The sequence below is a fragment of the Macrosteles quadrilineatus genome, unplaced genomic scaffold (genome assembly GCF_028750875.1).
Source record: "Macrosteles quadrilineatus isolate MER2022 unplaced genomic scaffold, UCM_ALF_1.0 Scaffold_6__1_contigs__length_79288215, whole genome shotgun sequence".
NCBI lineage: Eukaryota > Metazoa > Arthropoda > Insecta > Hemiptera > Cicadellidae > Macrosteles > Macrosteles quadrilineatus.
This window is the reverse complement of record NW_026542599.1, coordinates 6,612,657-6,640,428: the sequence shown is the minus strand read 5'-3', so window position 1 is coordinate 6,640,428 and position 27,772 is coordinate 6,612,657. Positions and strand designations below refer to the sequence as shown.

The following is a 27,772-nucleotide window of genomic DNA, read 5'->3' as shown; positions in this document are numbered from 1 at the left end:
CTTCTTAGCCTCTACTGTACATGGCTGCACAAAGCTTCAGCTGAGTGTGACCATACACTTGAGAGCCAATGACTGTTTGTGCTCCTAATACACACAATATTTTTCCTACCACCATCATTAACATAGATTAACTTTTTTGTATATAAAATGTCATATAATGTTAAATGTATATATAATGTGCAACAAATATTTATTTCAAAGTGGATTGGAACAATTTTTGCATTTTACACTTAATATAAGGGAGTTTTAACTTACTTTTTTTATTTATCTCATAGGATATCTTAGTGATGTAGGTACCTACCCTATGATGCTAAAACTCAACAATGGTTTCCAAGCAACAGAGAAATACACTGCCTTGATGATAGGAGTTATTGGATTTGTAATATAGAATCAAGTAATATAGAAGGCTATGGTGATATTCAATGAAAGTTCGTCCTATGTTGTAGCATTGAACATAAACAATGTTGTATGTATATTAATCTGAGCTTACTTGCTTACTGAAATTTAGATCAAAGGTATGAAAGTTACTAGAAAACATATGACATATTCCTCTTAAGAAAACATTAAAAGCCAAGAGGATTAATTAACCTATTCCAATAATCTTTAAGAAAAATGAGTTCTTAGCTCTGCATTCAACTTGACTAGTTCAACCCATGGTGGAAGGAAAAAACATAGGTGTGCTATTCCCAAATATTCTGTCGTCACTCGGATTGCAAACAAAAGATCACCTGATTGTAACTGTCAAATTAGTATATGTATTTGTTTTGATTTGGTTGTTATTGTTTTTATTATTACAAAAACAATAACAGTCAAATCAAAACAAATACATACTAATTTGACAGTTACAATCAGGTGATCTTTTGTTTGCAATCCGAGTGACGTCAGAATATGTGGGAATAGCACACCTATGTTTTTTCCTTCCACCATGAGTTCAACCACTTTATTCAAAGTTTTTTTTTTGTGATTTACATAATTTGGTCATCAAGTAGCATCTAGAGACTTCAAAATATAGCACTTTCTTTTTACGCATTACTTTATGTGTTTTAGTGATAAGCAAAGAGTAAGAAAATTTATCTTAAAAGAAGCAAAAAAATCAACTGTCACTGTCAGCTGTGTGAGATCTGTCTGCTGTCGCTGTCAGTCAGTGTACAGTGGTTTAGTTTTGTTTTTGTTTAGTGTTTACGTTTACGTTCGCTGCACCTTCTCTTCTGCTTCTCTAAATAATAAGTTTGTTTACGTGGTTAGGTAATTCGGGTTTATTAAAAGAAATGTTTGAACTATGAAACTGATATTTTAAGTAAGGAATGTAATCAATTGTTAATATTCAAATAATCTTTATTGGACAAGTAAAACTATGGTGAGTTGAGTTACGTAAATAATTAGGATAACTATGCTCCACGTAACATAACCTCAATCAACAATAAATGAACTATAGTAAATGTTCTTGTTAACTCTTAACTGTTATGTAAGTTTGAAAAACACATTAGATAAATAGACTACATACGGTAAACTTACCTATTTATCAGTTTCTACAAGACCTTACTTAGCTTTTGAAGAAAATTAAAAAGATGCCTACCTACTAAAATAGATAAGTTAGGCCTAAGTTACCCTAATGTTTTTTTGGGGGGGATGGTTTAAATTGATTTACCGATTTTTCCTTTTAGGGTCTATAAAACTGTTAAATATTTTATTTTACTTAGAAATACATCTGTTTAATGCATTATATCTTTCATGGCTATTGGTTTCAAAATTTTCAAAACTGGGACGGGTGGCGTCGTCCTGTAATCCAGCTACTGTACTAAGAGGTTACGAATTGTGGATATTTAGGCATGCACTGTGGATGCGATACTCCCTGGTGTGGACGTCCGCACGAGTGAGTACTACGACTATCCGTAGTACTATCCTGAAAATTAGACCAATTCGTATATACCAAGGCAAAAATGTGGTTCGGATTCGACTATAAACTGTAGGTCCCTTAGTTGCCATTAGCTGTATGGGCTATTAATTAACAGCTGTGTCTAAGGAATAAGTCGGCCTTAGTAACTAACTAACTTAGACTACAAGATCGCGCCACTCATCCTACACTCATCTTCATTCATACTTGTATGGTCGCCATTTCATTGAAAAGTAAAGTATAAAGTACTAAAGTATTTCCAAAATATTAAAAGTGCTTGATATAAGTTAACTAAGTTAGTAGGTTTTGTCTCCAGAAAATAAAAAGCTAGGCCTACTGTAAGTTGTCGTGTGACATACAACTCCTATTTGGCCTGTGCACTAGCAAGTATTTAAGTAGCCTAAGTTACACTTGGATAATTTTATGATTCATAGTTTGTTCGAAATCCAGTGAAGAAGTTGCTGACTGGGTAAACTTTTTCCAGTTATTTTTAAATTATAGCTTTCGAGCAAGTGCAGCTCTCATGGACACTGGGCTATTTTACAGGCTGTTTTTTTTAAGCTGCCTAGTAGCTTGTAAACTCGTGCTTTTGGAATAGAGTCTAAAGTTACTCATCTGAGTAATATTAGGCATTTAGGCTAGAGGCCTGGGTGTTGGTCTAGGTGTAAAATTCATTGTTCAAAAACTAGTTTTGATAAAATTAAAACACCTGCAAACTTGCTTAGGCCTTTTATGCTTGGCCATGTTTGCTGAGACTGGGGCAGTAGCCTTCTGGTAAGTTAACTTATTAGAATGAGTTGGTTCTTTATTAGCCCACTATGTTTTAAGCTCTCTTTAAATAACTTGATATATAAATTTGGTTACTAGATAGCCTACTATAAATGAAATAATTTAACATTTCCTAAATTCAACTTTTAATCTATTTACTTTTATTTAGCCTTTTGACTGTAAGTTAATTTAAATAATTTAACTTGTTTGGTTTATTTGAAGGACATTTCGGCCTTTGCGGATGACAATTTTGATCCCAAAGAATGGATAAACAAAACTTTCCAGTCAGAAGAGGTGCAAGATAATAAAGCGGTAAGTGATTTCCTATGATAAGTCAATACTAAATGGTGTAAAAGAGATTTAAGTACTAACTTAGTCAGAAGTAAGGTTGAATTTAATTTAGAGTGAAACAGGCCTATTTATAGATTATTTAAAATTGATCATTTCTATCTAGTCCAATAAAGTAATTATATCGACCTCCATACCTCACCCGAAATTTAAAAAAAGTTGAATGGCTTGGTATCTTAATGCTGATCTAAAAGTTGACCATTTGACCCTGTGAAAACTTTGAAGCATTTTATATGGCTTAAAACTGAGTCTAGCCGTTCTTAATTATTAGGCTTTTGATAAATATGGCTGAAGAACCAGCCAATTTTAAGCTATAACAAGGCTATACAGTACAACTTCACTAATCTGTCACATTCTGGACCGAGACCGGGGCCAGATCAGTGAAAAGGTCACATTTTTAGGAACAGCATTAACAGGATTTTGCCGCGATTGCCGAAGACAATAATATTGTTTTCCATATCCGCGGGATTTGTCTCAGACGTTGATACCCTAATGTTTTTGTTACTGCAGAAAATATCTAGGATTTTGTCGCAATTTCTGAAGAAGATGTGAATGTCCCCACAACTGTGAGAGACCCTCAATATTTTGCAACGATTCCGGGAGACGATGATGTTCTTGTGTGACCCCGGGGGATGGACAAGAATTTTGCTGCGATTGCGGTAGACGGTATGTGTCCTCTTGACCAGGAAATAGTAATGATATTACTGCTATAACACTGTAACCGATAGCTGATGGCACGGTCGGATTAAGCGAGGACTCGGATTAGTCAAGGTTGGGTTAACTGGGTTCAACTGTATAACTCTATCAATCACCAATTAAAATGGGAACACAATGGGCTGTATTTTACTGAAACCTGAATTTAAGATAAGTAAGGGAACTAAGATGCAACTATCATCTTGTTGGGATGATGTAGATTTACACATCACTGAGGCCTAACTTATGTCATGGTTTGTAGGCCTACAACCATTCATTTTCTAGTTGTTTAATTTCTTATCTAGTGTGTAATCATTTGGGTAAATTAAGTTAAAATTTTTATTCTAGGTGATCGTAAACACAATGGTGAAGAAACTTCAATTATATGTTCAACAAGTCAACAACGCTTTGGAAGAAACTAGCCAACAGGTTTGTCTTACAGTTGTTACTTTTGTCCTGAAAATCTCAGCTTTGCTTTATATTACCTTTAGCTTTTGAGACAGCAACACAACCTCGGCTTTTTAAGCTGCCACATTTAGCCTAGTACACTTAGTTCTTTGAGTGCTGACCCAGTCAAAAATTACAGGTTAAACTTATTATTCACCAGTAACATCCAATCCGATCTTAATCATTAACTTGCACTAAATTTCTCATCATATTGTTAAGCACAAAAAAAAATGCTTGTACTAGTTTTAAGTTATATTTTTGTATGACGCCATTGTATTTTTGTCATTGAAATAAAATAATTTTTACGTTTAGGCCTATGTACAATCTTGCTCTAAAATTTACTAAAAAAATTCAGCGATTTGTTAAATTTTTCCCGATTGAGGTTCATAACAATACCTGCATTAGCTCGATTCCATTTTATAAGTCTTTAGATTTCTAGATAAGTAATTTAAACCTTAGTTTTAAAATTTAAAGTGGATTTTTACAAAGATATAAAAGGTTTTAATTCTTTGTTTAGGTGCTACAAAGCCTCCCTCGGGTCATGAGGGATTCGGAGATGTTGCACCAGGAAGCCGTCACACTACGGGATACAATGCAATCTGTTAGACAGGAGGTGGCTAAGGTGAGCACGATGAACACTGATCAACATAACCAAACTATCGCTTACCACTATCCTAAAATCAAGTTACACCATCAATGTATAAAAAGCATTATGAGGATTTGAGGGTTTCTGGGTTCCCTTGTGAGAAAATCCAATAAATGAAGGCTGAATTGATATATAAATACCGGTACTTAGTTTATTGTTGTTAAATCAGTATTTTGGATATGTACGATTCTCTCAGTCCGTACAACTTGTGAATGCTTACCCAACGTTGGTCTTCTGCTTGCAAAAGTTATTAAAATTGTATGATTAACAGGTGGAGAAAGACACAGGGGAAGCTATGGCTAGTCTTGAGAGGCTGGATATCGCTAAGACGCGACTGCAGTCATGTAAAGAAGCTCTTCACGAGGCTGACAACTGGACCGTCCTCGCAGCTGACATTGAAGAGGTCAGTGGACAATGATACTTTATGCCTTGACGGCACTAATTACTAGCCGCTACCGTACTATTGGCAGCCAATGCCAGCTAAGCATATTAGCACTGAATTTGGTTAACTGAAGTAGACATTTGATCTATAAGGGCGTTATTTAACGTAATATGATAAATCAACTATTACTGAAGTGTCGCCTATCACCCTGTTAATAGATTACAGAGAATACCCCATTTACTTTATTAAAGTTCTGTAATCAGACAAGAAAATTAATTAACTACCTTTTATCGCAGATCAAGTCTTCCTATTAACAGCAGTCTGGCTCCTTAAGTGATCAACGCTCTAATATATTAAATTATTTTTTTTAGCTCTAAAAAATGGTCTGGAAAGAAATTGCAAAATTTTTTATATTCAGGGTCGAAAATGGGATAACCTAATTTGTGACGTATAAAACCCCGTCTCCATGGTCCGTTGCAAACCCTTTTAAATGAACGTAAGTTTACAGGTTTGTAACAAATCCCATCTAAATCATATGCTTTTTAGTTAAGTTATTGTGCTAATAGACATATGTTTTTGTATATATAATTTTGAACGATTAGTGTTTATGGCCTCTGAGGACATTAAAACAAACAACGAGTTTGATCCCAGATTTTAGGTATTACAGGTAATAGCTTACGGAAATTCACTAACTGTTCGTCTAACTTATAATATTTGTCTTGGCTACTAAAACTGTGGATGTTTTTGGACAGGTTTTTGAAAGCAATAACATAGAGCAGATAGCCTCTAAGCTGGTGAGCATGCAGCAATCTCTGAACATACTGGCGAACGCTTCGGATTACGAGGAACGTAAACTGCATTTGGAGGGACTCAAGAACAGGCTTGAGGCAATCGCAAGTCCTCACCTGGTACAGGCGTTCACTTCAGGCTCCATCGGTGAGTACGACAGTTGTTTTTTTTTAGTGTAGAGATGAGAAATATTATTACTTTGCAATATTAGTCAGGAACGTCAGGAACTGTTCGCTGTAATAATATTACTTATCATGGGAAAATTTAAGAAACACAGGTAGAGGTTTCAGTTATAACTTCTGTACTGGTTGGGAATGTGTATATTATAGCACTTCATACAAAAGTAATATTCTTTAGGATAACTAAAAGGCATATCAACTTGCTCGAAATAATTCAGTAGGCATAAATTAATTATTAGCTACGCGATACTACACTACACCTTGCGGGCAGCGCTACTTGCCGTGCCGCAACATAAAACTGAGATTTGGTCGCTCTGTTTAACCCAAAATTTTAACAAAACTAAGCATGATAGAAAGAAAAGTTAAATACAAACAGTAAAGTATATTTAATTATCTACAACTTTCTCACAGACGAAACTTCTCTGACCAACAAACAAAAATTTGAGTAGGCGACTAACTTTTTCACTTTACTTTTCCAAACTTTTTTTAATGTATTAATTTAAAAAATATTTATATATAGTACCAAATGAAATTTTAATCTTCAAAACCATACCATTGCCATGAAGAGTTTATTCCCTAGCTCTGTACCAAATTTCAAAATTTTATCTCAATTGTAAGGGTGTAAAAATGCAGTATATTTAAACCGCGACCACTAGTTTCGTACTACCGTAATGGTGAAACGGCCGGGAGTTACTGCTCGGTGTGACATTGCCAATTCTCGCTGGCCGCGGCCTGTAGCTAAAGGAGGCCGTGCTATTACCAAGATGTTGTATTATTTATGTTAATGGTAAGTCGGTGACTCAGTTGGTCGCCCCACAGACTTTGGGCCCAAGGCAGCGATGTCGTCATTTCGGATCCTGGTACCTGCCATTACTTTATCAGTGCAGTTCACCTGTATATTTACTCAGTGTTAGAACTCACTAGAGCTTATTGAAATATTTACTTGTCTATTAGCATTTTGAGCATACACAGTTTAAACATGCACCTACTATATAGGTCTTAATACTGACCTCATGTTTTATTCTAGAAGGCATGGATGAATGCATACAAATCCAATCCAAGTGATAAAATTTCCAAACTTTTTATTTTGGCTTTAAAAATTAACATTACAATCATTCTGCTTTTTTACAGAACAAGCTCGGAAGTTCTTGGAGATATTTTCAGCCATGGAAAGGTTGCCACAGTTGCTCAAGTATTACCACAAATGCCAGAAAGGAATTTTGTGCCAACAATGGCACTGTTTGGTGGAGGAGCAAGATCTGAGTGTGACGGAATGGATGAGCTCCTTGTATGAGAACCTTATGTGTCACTGGCAACAACAGGTACGTTCCATTCTACGTTCACACAGTATGGAGCGTCCTTAAGCCATGTATTTGAAATGGCAGTGTCTGCAAATTCAATTCAATTGCTATCCAAATTGTTAAGTCCAAATACTCCAAATACCATAAAGTTACAGAAATAAGTAAAGTGTACTTGATGCCTTCACAGTATATAAATTTAAACACATTGGGTTTTACTGCAAAATTTCTTCACAAACTCAATGCGCTATTTAGGCCTACCAAATTGTATTTATGTCCAGGTGAAGTGGTACCAGCAAGTGTTCGGCTCTGTAGGTTCGATGGGTGAGATTTACGCAGATGTTCTGCTCAGTCTTGACCCTAGTCTCAATGTCTGCATTGACGCTGCGTTGAAGCAACACAACCAACCACTCGTGTTGCTCATTGAACTGAAACAACTCACAGACTCTTTCGCACACAACCTTCAGTCCGCTATCACCTCTCAAGGTAGTGAAAAATTGTAATTCTTGGATGTAATGGTTGTGCCAAGCTTTTCACAATTGTTATATAAATAGTTACGCAATATTTTATTCCAAGGCGATTTTATTGCATGAATATTAGGAAGTAATCAATATCTTTCCTCTGGAGAAATTGCTAGGCTAATGTTGAATTCTTGAGCTAAAAAATCTTCACTAGTTTTTATTTTGAATAAAAAAAGTTGAACCTAATTTTGTAAATTCAATGAAAGCACTAAGATATATTATTATTTTTGTATAAAACTACATTATTTAAAACTAAGTACCCTTTTTTAAAATCAATTATTGAACAACGACAAGTTTCGACAATTATGTCATAGTCATGTTGTTTTACCATGATTGCAGATACTTCAGTAACTAACAACACTGAAGTTACTGATACAACGGTTTACAGAGAATACAAATTTGAATACAAATTTCTGTTCTAACCTCAGCCCAAAATATTGAGGCTAGAGTAGATTAGACAAACATAAGCAGGTATAAACACCAATGTTAACAACAGCCTATAGCGATACATCAAAATTACCATCAACAAAGGAAATATATCTTTTACTGCCTTGATAATTAATTATTTAAAATACTAAAATAGAATTGATTGTTGATTTAAATTGCAGGAAAAGCAGATTCGTGGCCCAAAGTGGCCAAAGCTATCTATGCTCCTTATATTCCTTATGTAACCAAGTACGCAACATTTGAGGAGCAACATATTTGTCAACAGTTGTCTACATTGAAGGTAAGGCTTATGCGCAAAGAGCTTCCCAATACTACAGTAGAAATTTAACAAAGATGTTTTAGCGATGCAGTAGTAGTAATGTCAGTTTTACCAGTAGTGCTAGTAGGGAAATTCATGTTCTGTTAATCAAAATTAAAGTCGTTTAATCATGATTAAACAATGTAGGGCAGGGAACGTGTTAGAAGAATAATACCAAAGCATATCCTGAAATAGGAAATCAAATTATATTTGTAGGGAAGCAGTCAAATCTCGTAATATATTTTTACTTGTTGTCCAAGATTGAGTTTTATGACTATGTTTTCAAAAGGTTTACTGATATTGTCCAACTTAATATACAATTTATATTTTACAATGCTGTGTCTGGTCTGTTAGAAGTTGATGTTTCCAGGTTTCCAAAGATGATTTGATGGACTCTGTGCAAGGCCTAGGCCAGTCCATCACCAGTGCCTCCTCTATTGCAGGGGAAGCTTTGAAACGCTGTCTTCAATTCTCCGAAGGAACTGCGTATCCTGGCCTAGTAAAGGCTCTCCAGGTATTTCACATTTCATACAGGAGAAACGGCTGATCCATCAGTAACAAGTAGACAACAGTAGACAAGTTGCACCCTTTATCTCAATTTAAAGGGAAAAAATTACTACACTAGAATAGTATATTACGTTACTAGTCCTGAAAATAAGTGTTTACCGGACGAGTGTGGTCGTTCCCGTGCGAGACGAAATCGAGTATGGGATTACCATACGAGTCCGGTAAACACATTTTGGACGAGTTATGTACGATAGTTTACGCCATACTACTAAATCTGTACAAATTGTTATATATTACCACCAACTAAAGGACTAAAAATCACTAGTCATAACCTCTTAGGGAGGTTATGTTTTTGTTTACAACCACTCATTGCCACCCAAATACAGTATAATTTGCTGTTTGGTGTCCGGTAAAACTCATTACAGTACAGTAGTACGCAATGAAACCCCATTTGATTAAGCTGGCGGCAAACAGCGGTTTTCTGGACTAAATACTTGCGTGGGAAGTTCGTTAAAACAGTGTAGTATGGCATAAAATAAAATAAGTGTTTGGTTTCATACAGCCGATCTAAAGAACAGCATTATTGTCTTTTGCACACTCCCTCTTTTGCGAAGCACAGGTAAAGCTGCTCGTAATCTCGACAAGTAATCCTGGTTTTGACCTAGTTTAACGGGATTTTCAGGTGTATTGGCACGGCTATCTGGAACAATACAGCTCAGTGCTGAGACAGCTGGGGATGAGGAAAGGGTCGCAAGAAGATTGGAACATGTTCCAGATGTGTCTGACTCTACTGCAAACCTCCGGTTGGTAGAAATACATTAGACCTAACCTAACCAAAATGAGGCAGCTCATTTGGAGAAAATCAAACAATATTGCACACAAATTTTAGTGATAGACTTAGATTTGTATAAGTTACATATTGCAGAAATCCTACAGCTTATGTCTTTAGGTATGTTGGTGATGTGCGGTATAGGAAAATCACAATGAGTGTTAAAACATAACTGCTGTTCTAATTTTAATCAATAAAAAGCTCTATTGATTGACCTATATGATCTGTGTCCAGAGCAATTAATTTCTGCTCTATTAAAAAACTACAGGGTAACAATTTAAAAGCTATTTTCTTCCACACCATGTAAAACTATCCTCTTCACCAGCCACCTTAAGGCAAAAACGTGGCCAGTTAAATTGAAGCGGGCTTAAATTTGTTGAATTATAGTTTTTCACAGAAATCGCAATAAATGTGAGTGTAATTTGCTGTAGAGAAAAACACTACTTACAATACATGACTGTTCAAAGAGATGCTTCTTATAAAATAGCTGGTTAAAAGGTGATTCTTCAATATATTTCTAATAGGGATGGTCAAGTCTCGAAATTTCGGGAAATTTTCGGGAAATTTTAAATCTCGTTACACAAGACGAGATTTCTTTTTGGCCGAGATTTTTATCGAGACGAGAATAAAAAAAAAAAAAAAAAAAAAAAATTTAAAACGCCTGCAGAAAGTCAATGCAATACCCGCAATACAGGAGCGTGTTGTAGTTGCGTTTCCTTTGCGAAGGCGTTCTTATTTAATTAATTCTATAAATGTAAATATTACTTTAATTATTTTAATAATATTACTTAAATAACATTTGAGAAGTTTTGTTAAGTGTAAGCAGTGTGAGGAATGTTTTATTACTATAAAAAGTCAAAACAAGTAACTATTTTATTAAAATTAATATTGCTTTTATTTTATGATTTATTTTATTTTAGGATAAGTTGAACTCTATCCTAACTGATATCACTATGTTTCCTAATCGTAGGCATTTTTAATAAGTTAGGCGTGATTAATAAAAAAATGTTATGCTGATGTTTTTTAATAAAAGATTGTAAATATTCTTGCCTATTATCATTATTTTTGTATTTAAACAGTCATCTAACAATGTTACAAAATCAGGTAAAAATTTTGAACGTGTATTTCCCGTTGTGTATGAGAAGGGAAATCCCGTCTCGATCTCGTCTCGAAATTTTATGAGAAATAAAAAATCTCGTCTCGTCTCGTCTCGAACTAAAATTTCAATCTCGTCTATCCCTAACTAACTATCTGTATTCTTTAAGGATAGAAATGCAAACAGTTTAACATTTCACCTTTTAATATTGGGACACAACTAAGGTGTTTTTATCCATTTGTGATTTAAAGATTTTTTCAACCAATCTTTTCACAGGTGAATTGATTGGAGAAGTGAAAAGATTTGATGCAGAATTGATTCAAACTCTCATCAATACCAATCGAAAGTCAACATTGTCTGAGTTTTCTACTTTGTTGCTCTCGGCCAATCAAAAGTCAGAGTTGGATCGGTTGGTTTCATCTGTACTCAGTGGTAAGATATATTTTTACATTGTGTATACTTTTTCGTTTAGTTGTGCCTCGAGGCCAAAAACACCATCCGTTCAAATTGAAATGTTATGTGCGAGTGTGTCTGTTAGCAGCACAATGACTGGGGTAAAATTCATCCGCTTTTGATTAAATTTGGTACAACCTACGTGTACTCCAACAAGTTTACGAACCTACAATATTGGACTATGGGAACGGTTTTTTTTCCATTTGTGACCATTATTCCATCACAATTTCTTTCAAATCCATTTTTTAGAGCTTAAAATCAAACAATTTAGTATATTGAAGCGCTCTTATAAGCCTGATCTTTAAGGAGCAAACTCCAACAATCCAAAAATCTGAAATTCCTAAATGTTTGTGGAGTAAAGGTAAACTCTTGTAGTTGGCTTGTTTATTGATACATTTTGATCCAGTACAGCAAATTTAATTGTTCCATACTATACTATTAACATTATATAAAAAAAAACTGTTTTCCCTGTAGCAGCAAACCTAAGTACTGCTGAAAATATTTGAGTGTAAATGTAAATACAATAAGGCAAAAAAAAATAGCTTGGTCTGAAAGTTTGTTGCGCCGGGGGTAATACAGCAACGAAATGTAATTATGTAACTGTAGTCTATGCCTTTGTAACTTGTAGGTGAGGAGAGTGTGCTGCTGGAGTCAGTTGTGAGTGCCGTTGAGAAGCTGTGCCGAGATGTACATTTCACCACACAGCAGGTTATATTGGCCCCTGTCGTATCCCAGATGGAGAGATGGACTCTCGGACAGACGGACACTTCCACTCCCGACATGCCCGACTACAGCTTCACACCCCAGGAGTTCATTACGCAGGTTGTAGCCCACAACTGTTTTATACATTACTAAAAATGCTTGTCACAAGCTAAGTTGTCACTATTTAGAATCCGACAGAGTGTACTGGTATAAATTAGTGATTTATGTCAAATTTGTCTACTTTTTAACCAAGTCAGACTGATATGACGATTTATTGTAAGTTAGAGCATTAGCATCAGCATGTCTGATGACTCATTTATAAACTATCTATCTACAGTTGCGGTTCCAAGGTGTGGGGGGGGGGGGTGCTAAAGAGCTACTTTTTGTTGTGGTTAGCCCCTGAACGGGTAAACATCCCCAGAAAGCGTTAAGTTCGCAATAAGGAAATGAAAAAAATAGAACTACGAAACAATATTAATAATGTCTCAGGAGAAAAAAGGGTTTGGCATTTGTGGCAAAAATGTTTAGTATCATAAATAATCTTGAGTAAAATAAAATCCTCACAATAATTTTAAAATAAATAAATCAATGGTTTCTTTTTATTTTTTACTAACATAACATTATCAATGATGTGTTTTTGCTGTTCTCAGATTGGTAATTATCTCATGACCTTGCCACAACATCTGGAGCCGTTCCTTCTGCATGAGAACCCCTCGTTGACCTCAGCTCTAAGAGTGGTGGGGGGAGGAGGGGAGGTCGGAAGTGCTGAGATCTTGTTGGGAGCCGTAGCTAAAGGGACTTGCCAGGTAACTCCTCAGTCTATATTAAAATAGTTATCACCTTATTTTGTTGCCTTTGTTTTTGAGTTGTAGTTGTACGAGTATATTAACCTATGTCCACTTTTGCCAGCTTGTGTGGCATCGTCAAAGGATCTTCTTATACTGTCACACTAACATTATTGTCTCATTTATTTACACTGGTCATTGTCATTGTTTATCGTGGTCAAGTTTGTAACCTGCAACACAACGATCGAATCATCTGTCCGAATATTAAACTGGAAAGCCCCTACCATCAACTGAACACTATTCCAACACACCCAGCTTGAAAAATGTAATTGAGGAAAAAGGTCCTCCTGCCAACATGACCGGCGTCGTGCTACTTATTAATGTGATAAATGTTAGAAGATAACATGGGTTTAGTGTAAATTTCAAAGTATTCATCTGTTCAAATGTAAACAAACATTTACCCCCTAAGAATAGCATGGAAACTTCCAGGCATAGCCCTGATGGAATTTCTAGAATATTTAGCTTGATAGCAAATCTAGGTGCCACAACCTATCCAACGACACCCTAAACTTGGCACTCGGATGCATAGCATCTTCAAAACAGTTATCACAAAAAATATATAGATATAGATACATATTGACAATAGTGTCAGTGTTAGTGCGATAGTATAAGAAGATCCCCTGAAGATGGACAATACAATACAGTATTATTGTACAAATGGTAGTATACATACAACTACAACTCAAGAACAATGGCAACGTAAAGAAAAATGACCTGGTCATTTTCAAATACTCGTTTGGGAACCTTCAATGAAAATTACAAAGTGTTATTGACCCAAGAGTCTATAGCTTTGTTTTTATACCTTTTCTGGTAACATTAAGGATAGATTGTTTATGTTCCAGGCTTTTGCGGACCGAATCTTGAGTGTCTGTGAATTGTCACCCAACACCTGCAAGCAGCTTGCCACAGACATTGGTAAGTTGAGTAAACGTTTAAATTTTTCTCATAATATCTATGCTCTGGCATTTTTAGTTAAGAAACAAGAAACACTTTTAGGGAAAGTGTGCCTAAGCCACCAAAATGTTTTTGGATACGCAGAGGATTGGATTTTTTTCTCTCGCACCCAAGTTTTAACAGATACACACCTTTCAGTACCATCGTATATTGTAAGTTTCTTTAAATTCTGTTCTCTTAGTTCATTTATTTGTATCAGGGAGTAATATTATTAACTATATCAGAATATGGCTATTAATTAGTTATTATTAATTGTATACCTATACCATGTTGTGCGCTCTTTTAGCAGCGCTCGTGAATTGTGAAACCTTTGTACAGATTCCCTTCGTAGACCAAAGTCTTCCCTTCAAAAGCTTGATAACAATTCAAGCTCAAAACTTATTACAGAGTGTACATTTTTAAAATTATTATTAAAAATATACGAGCGGTTTGGCCCGTCCTACGTACGGGAATCGAGTAGTCTATTAAAACTGTATATGATTCAGAACAGCTAGTTTACAACTTGGTGGCCGATTCACACTTCATTACATCAGCTACATACCACCTTCCACTGCATAGGCCTACTATCACTTACCTACCTTATTTTACCACCTTGGCCACTGAAACCTCTAAAATGATCCTGGCCTCCCGTTCTCTTCTATCCCTTGCCATTTCTAAGGAAGATACCAGTCTGAAGATGTCTTTCATTACTTGGTCTTCCAAGTGGTCTTCTACCTTGTAGTACTCCTTGGAATACACTTTTAAAAGTTGAAGTATCTTCTCTCCGCCATGCAAAGCCTGCCCAGCCCATCCGAGATCTGAGACTTTTAGAATGTACCCCTTTATCAAGTTTCTGAATCATCAGTACTACTATCAGTACTACTGGGATAGTTATGATATGGTATGAATCGATTTTGGTTTCTACTGACACCCTGCAGCTTACTGGTCAGTTTTCTGGAGACCTACTACACCGGTTGACATTTTCATGTGTACTGTATGCAGTCATACTTATATTCAAAAATCTAGAAAAAGATGTATCAACACGTAAACCACTTATATCTTAAAGGATTGAGCACTTATACAGGGAGCGGCAGAAATATCTGACGGTTTTCAAGCGAGTACAGTCCGGCAGCCAAGTGGAGGAGGGTGGTGGGGAGCGGCTCATTCTCAAGGCCAAAGATGACATTTCAGTCACCATAGAGCAGTGGACCGGTATACATCGCGTGTTTGTCGTTGAGGCGTATTTTTAAAATGGCGATTCTGTTGTTGATACGCAACGTAAGTTTCGTAGGCATTTTAATGTGGCTCGTGGGGAACCTATCCCATCCCGAAACACCATCAAATGTGGGTGGATAACTTTAGATCCACAGGATCAACTGCAAAACGTAGGCCTACAGGCCGTCCAAGGTCAGTGAGGACGCCGGAGAACGTGGAGCGAGTGCGACAAACAGTGCTAACGAGCCCGCATCGCCCGGCGCGTGGACAAGCTGCTGCTCATGGCATGTCTGAGCGCTCTATTCGACAAATTTTGCTGAAGTTTTTGGACGATTGCTATTTTATATGGGTGAAAGTGAAGGTCTGAGTGCAAAATTCGTCGAATAGAGCGCTCAGACATGCCATGAGCAGCAGCTTGTCCACGCGCCGGGCGATGCGGGCTCGTTAGCACTGTTTGTCGCACTCGCTCCACGTTCTCCGACGTCCTCACTGACCTTGGACGGCCTGTAGGCCTACGTTTTGCAGTTGATCCTGTGGATCTAAAGTTATCCACCCACATTTGATGGTGTTTCGGGATGGGATAGGTTCCCCACGAGCCACATTAAAATGCCTACGAAACTTACGTTGCGTATCAACAACAGAATCGCCATTTTTAAAATACGCCTCAACGACAAACGCGCGATGTATACCGGTCCACTGCTCTATGGCGACTGAAATGTCATCTTTGGCCTTGAGAATGAGCCGCTCCCCACCACCCTCCTCCACTTGGCTGCCGGACTGTACTCGCTTGAAAACCGTCAGATATTTCTGCCGCTCCCTGTACTTAGACGGATTGCATTTATAACAAAACTTAATTATACGTTTAAAATGTTAAGTTCAAAATTACACAATCTCCTGATAACATAGATCTTTTACGGTAGGTAATAAACTACATTTTAAAGTGAAATAGTGTGTAGGCAAACTCTGGATCAATAGTTTTGTATACAAACATCTTGTGACATAAACATTTCAATGACAGTTAGAAACCAGCTGTTAGTTAAACCACCAGTAAAACGACTTTAACTCGTCCGTCAGCTGCTAGACTTTTTGAGAATTAAAACTTAATTTCTAAAAACTGGGACCCTAAACTAAAATTATGGCTTCGACATTCCCTAGTTCTCAAAATTATCTTTCTTTCAACACAAAAATCATGAAAATCCGTCAAGTGGTTGATTCAGAATCGTGAAATAAAAAAACCCAGTTTCGTTTTAATATTATTGATTTAATCATAATGGTCTTCGCATTCATAATCTAATTTATTTGCCGCTATTCATTGTATAACTTGTACTGTAAAGGAGTAAAGAGAATTTGATTCGAACCAGCGTGATTCTGCACTACAGCCATTTCTGAGATTACTCCATCGTAGTAGTACACTAAACGGAAGTCTTGTGTTTTCTGTTTTAAAAGTCTTCATTTGCATTGCGTTAGCAGTTAAAATAAAAATTATACAGATATAAAGACAGGACGGACACACGATACAACACGAATACGGTCGTAGTGCAGTATCATCTTTGATTGCAAAGACGGTAAGGAAGAAAAGAGTGGGGCGGCAGCGTCGTCCTGTAATCCAACTACTAGGTCACGAATTGTAGATATTAATAGGCATGCACTGTGGATGCAATACTCCCTGGTGTGGATTAACTTCCGCACTAGTGAGTACTACGACTATCCGCAGTATCAGTGCTCGATTTGTCAAAGAACGTGGTGGAACAGAATTCCGGTACTCTCTTTTAGAAAGAAAAAAAATATTATTGTTAAAAAAGGTACATAAATAGTTACAAATCGCATTGAATAGGATACAGTTTCGGCACCTCATTTTTTACAAATCAAGCACTGTGCAGTATCCTGATGAGTATACCAATTTAATAATTACAAGGCAAAAATGTGATTGGAACTCCACTATAAACTTTAGGTCCCTTAGTTGCCATTGGGTGCATGGGCTATTAATTAACACCTGTGTCTAAGGATTATGTCAGCCTTAGTCACTAACAAGACTATATAAAGATCGCGCCACTCATACTACACTCATCTCTATTAATACTTGGCTTAAAATACCTACTTCCTTCCGTATGGTCGCCATTTCAAAGTAAATTATTACAATATTAAATAGTTATTTGTGTAACTAGTGGGCGAAGTGGCACTTTGCTGCACATGAGAGAAACACGTTTTTAGGTTAGGTTAAATCCAAACATTGAACAAAATGTCAAACGCTGTATGCACCAGCTGATCGTAGTTGTAAAATTTTTTACTTTTGCCAACTTATTTTCAAGCGTACACGGATTGCGTGCATAATAAAAGCATGATACTTTGTGTTGTTAGGTTGGAATACTGGTGTGTGGCAAAAAAAAAAATAAAATACTGTGCGACAAAGTAAGAAGTGTGCGCCAAGTAAGTAAATGCAGCAATCAGCAGCTTTCTATACTGTAATCAGTGTAAGGAAGCCCACTTTGTCGGGTGACTGTAGGAAAATTATATTTTCACACAATCTTACACTCAAGAGCGACGCTAAATTATTATTCTATATTCGATGTATATTATCCCGAAGGCTATCTTGGGAACGTCCTGGAGGATTTGGGGTTTGGGCTGACGGACACTCTGCGCCAGATGGCCACACTGTTGCGGCTGCCTGCGGACTCGTATCACACCCAGAGCGCCGGCTGTCCAGCCAAGTTGGTCGCCGCTGTGCGTCAGATGAGGAGTTTACCATCAGCCTGACTTGGAAAATCATCACTGTCCACTGTAAAGAGTTTATAGTTCTAGGATGAATTCAGGTGTGTCTATGAAAAATCCTTTGGACAGATTCCCTTCATATATCAAAATTCAAATAAAAAAGAATGTAAATTAGAGAAATTTAACCATTTGTAAATAACACCACAAAAATTAAATGCCTTACCAGTATTCAAACAGTGTCCTGATTTAACCCTGGAAGTGCCTTTAAATATTTCAAATGCCCCTTTTTGTTTATCTGCAGTTTGCATTAGTTTAAAAATTGGATGAAAAGCAGTTGTACTATATTGTACTGTATATTTTTGAGATAGAAACAGAGTATTATCATAGACTATCCAACACAAGGGGGAGTATGTTTTTTTATCTATGGTATTATGTGAATTTTCAAGACAACATTATAACATTATTAATGTTCCTATGGTGTTGTGATATTATATGTAGGCTACATTAATAAAACTTTACCGGTCTTTATTTACGGTATATGTTGTAACAAGAAGTTTCATAGCCTACCGTATATAGAAATACCGTAGTATAGAAATTGCTATGGGTCATTTACAAAATTCAACATAAATATACAGAAGGCTATATAAGTTTCATTCTATACATTTTCTAGAAAATCTTGTTTAAAAAAACAGGCAGTCAAGACTTCACCTATTGATAAATTTCCAAAAAAGGTTATTTTGATGGAAAAACCCCCATAGTTGGGTTTCAAACTAATAAATTAATACCATATAATAGGTAATATTTTTTGTTACAATGAAACACATGCTGTTGGGTCACAGTGGAACAGTTCCATTGTGGCCCATGTCTGATAAGAAAAACTAGCCAAATAGGAAAAATATAGTTGTTCCACTGTGGCCCACCCTTCCCTAAGGCGGCCGTGGTTACGTTACAAAAAAAGTTGTCGCAGTTAGTCTGGGTGCGCGGACCTTAGTGTACCGGTACTAGCCGTCCTGAAAATTGCGGCTCACTCACCTCCACAGCCCACAACCCTCAGCCGCAGCACTGATGGCTTGCCATGTGGGCCAGATGTTTTTGGAAATGAACAATAAACACTTCCCTCTAACCACCCCCCCCCCCCACCGAAGCACGGCCGTGCGCCCAGACTAGCTGCGACTATTGCAACACTACTGGTGACGTTGCCACTTCGAAGGACGTGGCCTGGAGTTTAAGGTGGCCGTGGATCCAGCACGTCGATCCGCCGCCCCAAACTTCTTCTTTTTGATAGAGGTTTAATTATTGAACTATTGTTACCTTAGCCCTTGTTCTTGCAGAAAGATGTTATAATCCTCCAATATATTTTGCCACAGTGTGTGGCATCACCGGGGAGATGAGAAGTACTATTTACACATTATATACAGTTTATACACACATCACAACTAAGCACGTTTACGTCGTGGCGACTTGCGCGACGGACACCTGAAGGGGATCCTGTAGTGTAGGGGTACTGACTTTGTTCACTGACCTACTGCCGAGAAGGGTTGGTTTTGTAGGTTGAGAGTCTATGCTTTGTTGGGGTAGGGAACTTTCACTATGGCGGGGTTGTCAAATCGTTCGTAGATCTACATTTTTTGAAGTCACCACGACGTAAACGTACTTAGTTGTGATGTGTGTATACATCGTTGTGTATAAACTGCATATAATGTGTAAATAGTACTTCTCTTCTCCCTATTGGCCTTAGCTATTTATTCCATGGAATAGATCCGGGATATTTGACGAATTAATTTTTTAAATGGAAACACTGGAGATGTAAATCAAATCAAAACACTAGATCTACCCGCTCTGCTAGTGCTGACCCACGGCCACCTTTAACTACAGGCCGCGGCCTGGTAGAATTGGCAACGTTGCAAGTGGTGTTTTTTAGTGACAGACGTCCCATAAGATAACATGACAGACAGGTGACATCAGCTCACTAATTCGCACTTTATTGATTTAAATTTAAATTTATAAACATCAATTTATTAAAATAAAACTTACGGAATTGAAAACCGGAACAATATCAATTAAAAATCTATATCTGTACATTTTAAGTGGAGTTTATATTGACATAGTCCAGTAACCAATCTTTCGTAAATACTCAACTACTATTAGCTGCTTTCAAACAAAACAGCTGTTACAACACCACTTGCGACGTTGCCACTTCGAAGGCCGCGGCCTAGAAATAAAGGCGGCCGTGGCATGGCCGTGGCTGACCCAAGGTCGCAACGCTACCGCTCGCTGTTTCTGTTCCATTTCCTTTCCATAATTCCTTGTCACTCTTGTCAGTCAGTCTCAGTCAGTTCACTTCAGTTCAGTAACATGTCATTACCTGGTCATTACACAATATTATTTCATTACACCAGCACCTTTACCTTATTATTATCCTAAAGTTTTGCATTTTATAAGTTATGCTTACGTTATATGATTGCTGAAGACTTCCAATATCTGTATTGTCCAGGTAATTATGTAACATAGTGTAAACTATTGGCAGTTGTTTAAAACAAATCATTCCACTACAGGTTAGAATAAGTCCTCGATATGAGGTTATGTTTTTGATCCACCTAAAAGTTAAAAAAAAAAATGCTTTTAAACTGTTCCATGACAGCAACACCACAACTTCGAAGCAACAATTAATTTACGCTAATTAGCTGCTTGTAGGTAATAGTTTTGTTTATGCGCCCTAGGCGGAATAATTGTCCTAGGCCTTAATAAATGGGCCTAGGAGCGCAAGAGGTTTTATGACTTTGGGGCCCAAGGAAAGGCCTGCCTAACACAATACCTTCCTTGGCAAAATATTCTTTCTTTCCTAATGAGCATAGAACTTTTTATGTCTGGGTCATAGATAACTTAACCCTCCGAGCGTCCATCGTCGAAAAATCGACGCGCTACACACTTTGTGTAGTGTCACGCGTCGATTTTTCGATGCACGAACATCGTTTACGGCGAAGGCTCTATGACTGACTGAATCGGATTGAACTGGATCGAGTTAGGTAGTCTATCGTTCTTTCCGTTATATTCTAAGCTTTCTCCAGAGGTCTGTCTCAGCGCTGTATGTTCTCCGAGCCGATCGTAATTGTAGCAGACAGCTGACGTGCATATTCGTAAACAGCTTGGTTATCCTCGGACTGATGACTGATGTGTTTTATTACGTTTATCATTGTTTTAGTGTTAAAAATCAAAAGTAGTGATATACGTGGTGCATTATAAGAAGATTTAAGTGATTTTGAAGGGCTGGTTGATGATCCTGAAGAAGTAGGTAGTGATATTGATGTAAATTATCAGCCAGATTCCTAGCTATGGTTAGGCTATGCATTCTTAGCTAAACGCTATGTACTGAAATCCGTTTTTCACTCATAACTTATTTATTTGATAACTTACCTCACTATATGATTATATATTTGTAATCCTCATTAAATTTAGAACAAAGTGGCTATTTTCAAATATTTATAGGCCTATAATTTATACAATTTCATTGAGCGCGAACTTATATTTTTTTTTTCAAATTTTCCAAAATAATTTTTTTTTACCTAAAAAATTTTTTTGAAACAAATATTCCTTATGTTTTATATATGATATTGAAGCCCATGATTTGCCAAACAAAATGGTATATAGAACATTAGAATTAACATTGTTTTAAGCTTCTCAGATCCGTTTTAATAAAACCTTGCAAATGCGCCAAAAATAGGTGGACATTAAGGCCTAAACTATGGACACTTGGAGGGTTAAATACCCTTAACTTATTATGAGTTGTAGCCTACTCCAGTCCTGGCTGAGATGAATTCAAATCCTTGATCTTCAGAGAATTGATCAAACCTACGATCTATTGCAATAACAATACTAACTTAGTAGCCTAAACCAAGGCCCCGGGGACTATAAAAACAGGCCATGCTGCAGGATCCATGACGTCACACTTGTGGATAGATTCACTGCCATATCCCATTAGTTATGTTTTAGGTAAATAAGCTTGTTGTTTGTCAGATTTTAACGGCAAGATTTTTGTACGACTGTCCACCACTGTGACCTAGTGTTGCGCTGCAACATGGCCTGTTTTTATGGGGCCTTGCCTATAGGCTTCTCAAACTCTTATATGGTTATTGGGTACGGTACGGTACTTGTTTACTACATTGCACCACTTGTCAGGTATATTTTTGGCTATGTCTATACAGGGTGTTTTTTTATTTGCTTCTTTATTTATGTAAAAACTGCAATAACTTAGATAGAGATATGCAGTTTGCTGGAATCGTCTATTATTGACGTAAGGGCCACAATTGTTGTGAATTTAATATGAAGTTCCCATTCTCCCCCTACCCTTAACTTACAATTTTTTAACTGCAAGGTACCCCTTTTGACATATTACATGTGAGGGCATTAAAATCTCTGATAAAGAAAAAGAATGGCCTAAACTAGAGATCTCTAAGTTACGTCAATCCTATCAAAAGTTATGGAAGTTCAAAATTTAATTTTTTGCCCACCTTTTTTAAGAACGGTTTTTTTTAAAACGGCTGTAGCTAAAACATGGTAAGAGCTAGCAAAGATTTGAAAGAATTTCATGGTCATGAATAAATTTTCTACAAAACACACTTAAGCGTTTTCCGGAAATCGCACTCCTCCACCATCAAATTCGCCCTACTTCTAAAATTTCTCTGAGTTTTTACGGTTTTTTTATTGAACAAGCATTTTTCAACGGTGTGACTAGCTGGCATGCTTATTTAGAAGTAGGGCGATTTTTGAAGGTGAAGGAGTGTGATTTGTGGAAACGCCTAAGAGTGTTTTGTAGAAAATTTAATGCCTGACCATGAAAATTCTTTCAAATATTGTGCTATTTGTATCCTTTTCTACCTACACAGCCGTTAAAAACGTGTTTTTCTTAAAAAAGGGGGCGAAAAATTTAAATTTTGAACTGCCATAACTTATGATAGGATTGACGTAGAGATCTCTAGTTTGCGCCATTCGTTTTATTTTTTCATGCCCTCACATTTGAAATGTCAAAAAGGGGTACCTTGCAATTTAAAAATTGTAAGTTGCAATTGTGGCCCCTACTTCAATAGACGATCCCCACAAACTGTGTATTTCTATCTATTGCAGTTTTTACATAAATAAAGAAGCAAGTTTTGAAAAAAAAACACCCCTGTATAAACAGTGTTGTAACTTAAGTGAAGGCTTTGTTGTGTAATTCATGGTTATCTAAGTTATATGTTTAGCCATTGGGGCATGAAGTACCAAACTTAAACCATTATCTTAGGGAAACTCACACATTTGGTAACATTTTGAGAGAAATACTAAATAGTAGATAAATAGGCTAGGCTTTTACACTAAATCATGACAGTTAACTTAGTCTTGATTTTATAAAAGGTAGGTATACAGTTCCGCATAGAACCTATGATATGGGCTGTTATTGGATGAAATATTAGTTTGATATTTATTTCGTATCGGGCATAGTTTTAACGCAATATAAATATTGATTGTATGTTTTTTCACACTGTTCTGCAGTGTTCAGTTTGGCTTAGTTTGATAATAATAATCAAGGTAACTATAAAACAAAATTTGATATAGGCCTAGCCTGTTAGTTATGTAATTCATTTTTGAAGAGATAAATTTACAAAAGCTTACCTAGGCCTATACTTTTACCTATACTTGAGTTTTATGTAGACCTACTAACATATAGGCTAACCAGAAACGCCGCAACAGCACACTTTAAAGAATGGTGGGCGGTAGGCTACTGAAGTGAAGACCCAAAAAAATATTTATCAGTTGAATATTGATATTTAAATCAAAATAATACTTCATCCAATAATCCAAAACTAAACACTAGCATGACTATTATAAAGGCAATTGCTGAAATTGATCAAAACTGTGTTTTGGGCCAGTACTCTCATGATATTCAAAATGTATCCTTGATAAATACCAGATTGAAACAGATGTGCCTTCCTAGGTTGAATCTTTCTTATCTTACGATAGGTACTGTTAGAACAGTGTTGTTAATTCTGTTAGGGATATATTTGTGACTATAAATAATCCAAAATATGTTGACATTGTTTTTTTTTTGTTTCAGCCTATGGACAAAAGTTATGGATTCTGCCTTGCCTAGTGGTGTCAACCTATTATCCCTTGTTAGTCAAATTTACTACAATATTCACTCAAAAGTGCTATCTTAAGATCTACATTTTTTAACCAAACAAACAATTTCTTGTTTTATTTTGTCTGTGGTGATGCCAAGTGCAATAGTAGTTTTGAGCAGCGTAAAATGTGAATCTTCATCACAATGAACGAGACTGTGATATACGAAGATACCAACCGTCTCCATCGGTATTTTCCACAATGGCTCTGGCAATATCCTGATGGTTTATCGGCAAATTTGGAAAGACGTTCTTGAACATTTAATGCTCGCTGCTGTAGCAGCAATAGATTTCCCTTTATTATATATGATTATCGGTGTCCTGACGTATATTTATTATGCAAAATTCACCTCAAATAAGATAAAGGGGTGGGCAAACGAGTGCTGTTTGTCATTGCTCATCCTGATGATGAGTGCATGTTTTTTGGTCCTACAATCTTGAATTTGATCAAGAACAGTGAAGTGTACTTGTTGTGCCTTAGTATCGGGAATCACTATAAAAAAGGGCATCTGAGAAAAGAAGAACTTTACAATAGCTGCAGAACATTAGGAATTCCCCAGTCAAACATTATGGTTATGAACAATTCAAAATGCCTGATGATCAGACGTAATCTGGAATGTAAAGAAGACTGCAAGAATACTTCAAGACCACATTGAGAGTTTCTCGATTGAAGAGGTTTACACGTTTGACATCAAAGGAGTCAGCGGACACCTTAACCACATCATGTTTTCTACGCCTTCGCCCGAATGTGCTTATCCGAAGACATCCCTTCTGGTGTCAAAGTTTATGTACTAGATTCGTCAACATTCTGCGTAAGTACAGCCTTATATTGGACGCAGGTCTGAGCGCTCTTCCCATCATCAATGAAAGACTGTATATTGTCCCTTTTAGTGGTAGTCGTGTTGTTAGAGAAGCTATGCACAAACATCAGTCTCAAATGGTTGGTTCCGAGCTATTTACATCTATCTCTCAAGGTATATGTACATTAACACGTACAAAGAGTTGGAACTGGAAGATGTGCAGCTTTTACTCCAGATGACTGAATACAACCCCAAGTTATGACCAAAGATGTGAATGGTCCAATTGTGTTCTGATTACCTGCTCAAATTCGTGTGGATGCTGCTCTTTAGCACTTAAAGTTTGAAATTAAATATAAATCGAACCGATTAGGTAGTGGAGAGAGATTTAGGCTATAGGCTAGTTTATTTCTCAGCGATCACCGTTATAAAAGGTAACCTTAAGATGATTAATTATTTTTTCACCGATAAGAGTTAGAAGGTTAGTTGTAAAGAATGTGGATACCGTACTTTTACATTTTTTTATAATAATGAGATGATATCAAAATTTCTGCAGTCAATTTACCATTATTTTATGAATAGCCTATTTTGTAAATTAAAACTGTAAAATTACAGTTTGTAAATAAATGCATCTGACAATTTACCATTATGTGTAAATGAACTGGATGCACAAGCATTGACTATAGAACACTATTTATATAGTCAATTTAAGGTGATTTACAAATTTATTTTTGAGTTAGGACACTAAACATAGCCCCAACATTAATAATATAGCGTAGAATATTTGTTATTGCGGGTTAACAAAAGTGAAAGTTAAACTATGATTGGATTTAAAATTTAACTGCAAGCCATCAATTGTTTAGCTGATTTAAATACATTCTAAAAAGCAAGTTCATTTCTCTGTTCAATTTAACTATACTGTTTTGTTTATTCATTAGAGAGAAGATAAGTTTGCTAACTTAGCAGAATAAATTGGATTATATAAGTCACTATTATAATGTTTAAAGTATAATACAGTTTCAATTTATGGTAAATCCATTAGGCTAAATGGTAATAGGCTATTCATTTATAGGGATTACCTAAACATATATGATAAGTGCCGTTCCTATCATCCAATCCATGGAGAGAATTTGTTCATTTTCCATCGCCACATTATCTTACAAGGAAGCAGTGCCATTTTATATTCAATGAATAATTGTTATAGTTACCAATAGAAGCGAATGTACAAAAGGTTTAGCTAGTTTTTTTGTTGCTTTTACATCTACATTAAGGTTTATTGTTACCTATGTTATTTACCTTTGTTGCAACATTAAGCTGAGACCTATATTGTTTCTGCTGAACTTTTTTGTTGAGCTGATAGTTTGTTATCTTTAGGTTAGGTAGGTTTATTGATTTCCCACCAGAGATTATGGTAACACAAATTTTGCCAAACACGAATCGAATATCAATATTTTGTTTTGCCTGATATGTCTAGTAATTGCTTTGGGCACTGAAGAGAACTTTGAAATACGTACTAAAATAGTTGTAGATATTTTTCCTTAAATATGTCAGAAATATTCCTGATGCTGATCAAGAAGTTACAGTCGAACCTCTATAAGACAAATTTCAAGGGGTAGGGGAAAAATCCTTATCATTAACGTATTCTTAATAAAGAGGTTCGTTTTATCGAGGTTTAATACCGTGGTTATTTATCTTATTGAGGTTTTGGACACTGCACAGGCACAAGCCAAACAATGACTGAGAAAGGAAGAGGGGATGGGTGGTGGGGGTACTTGTTGAGGCAAGCTTCTGTTTGTTTTGAAAACTAATACTATGGAGGTAAGATGATGAGAAATTAGTCTATAAGAGGTCGCATTTGTCTTTTAGAGGGTTGTGCTAAGAATATTTGTTAAATAGAGGTAATCAGAGGTTTTTTAGCATTAACCTTAATGAAGTTTCAAGGGGATTAAAAAAAATTGTCTTATCGAGGAATTTGTTTTACCGAGGTTTGACTTTATTAGGTGCAAAATAAATAAATTTGTCAGGTTTCATAAAAATGTCTAAAACTAAGCAAACTATAGCAGTTTACTTATTCCCCATAAGAAAACATGGGATTTTAATGTTCAGTTATTTGGAATTTCTCTGTAACCATTAAGTGTGGAATAACACTTCATTAGCCTATACCAAATTATTTGTGTTTTAACATTTGACACAATGTATTAGGCTTACATGCATAACACTCTGTTCTCAATACCTACCTCATCTTGCTGGTTCGGGAACTCATTAAAGTTGTAAGTCATCTCTACATATTCATGCCAAATTTTACCTAAATCTAACTAGGATTGCTTGAGTCATCGTGTTCACGGAAACACATATAGATAGATGTATAAATTTATCAGAATTTGAACAAATTTTTTTTAGCTCTGGGGACATAAAATAAAATCAGGCTGGGTCTAGGTTTTAACCATGCCACATATGAAACCTCTTCTATATTGGGAAAATCGGCTAAAAAGTAAACTAAAGCTTTACATAATGAAACTGAAGTTTTGCCCACTGGAAGTAAAATTTGTGTTACCTAGTCAATAGTCATAATCGACATTACTTCTTTACATACAAATGTTAAGAATTACCAATGTTGAAAGAAGAAATCTTTGTATTGACTAACCAAAGACACTTATGTTAAGCTTTATTTTGTATTCATAAGGATTTTTTGATGGATGTAAACAAGTGTAAACTTTTATGGAAATTGTATGATACGAAATAAAAATGTGATTGTTTATGAATACTCTTTTTTCTTATGATTCGTCCATTGTACAATCATATCCATCATTATGTTCAGAAGGAC

The 27,772-nt window shown here is 36.1% G+C and overlaps 2 protein-coding genes across 2 annotated transcripts; both read left to right on the top strand.

Moving 5' to 3' along the window:
* The first annotated feature begins 1,201 nt into the window (after positions 1-1,201).
* Positions 1,202-18,397, top strand: LOC128997281 (conserved oligomeric Golgi complex subunit 7). The gene is made up of 16 exons (XM_054422901.1): positions 1,202-1,357; positions 2,885-2,974; positions 4,052-4,132; positions 4,668-4,772; positions 5,068-5,199; positions 5,931-6,114; positions 7,278-7,468; positions 7,726-7,930; positions 8,574-8,692; positions 9,081-9,224; positions 9,900-10,020; positions 11,419-11,574; positions 12,224-12,417; positions 12,948-13,103; positions 13,985-14,057; positions 17,875-18,397. The coding sequence occupies exons 1-16, from the start codon at positions 1,355-1,357 to the stop codon at positions 18,042-18,044; spliced, it is 2,124 nt and encodes a 707-aa protein (XP_054278876.1). The 5' UTR covers positions 1,202-1,354; the 3' UTR covers positions 18,045-18,397.
* A 5,339-nt stretch (positions 18,398-23,736) lies between these two features.
* Positions 23,737-27,399, top strand: LOC128996559 (N-acetylglucosaminyl-phosphatidylinositol de-N-acetylase-like). Its single transcript, XM_054421952.1, is given in 6 exon segments — positions 23,737-23,746; positions 24,512-24,749; positions 24,751-24,869; positions 24,872-24,946; positions 24,949-25,089; positions 25,092-27,399. Coding segments are annotated over 6 exon segments (705 nt in total). The 3' UTR covers positions 25,214-27,399.
* The last annotated feature ends 373 nt before the right edge of the window (positions 27,400-27,772 follow it).

Coding starts and splice junctions, on each gene's coding strand:
- LOC128997281 (XM_054422901.1), top strand. Junction 5,200..5,930: donor TCGCAGCTGACATTGAAGAG/GTCAGTGGACAA, acceptor GTTTTTGGACAG/GTTTTTGAAAGCAATAACAT. Junction 12,418..12,947: donor CCCAGGAGTTCATTACGCAG/GTTGTAGCCCAC, acceptor TGCTGTTCTCAG/ATTGGTAATTATCTCATGAC.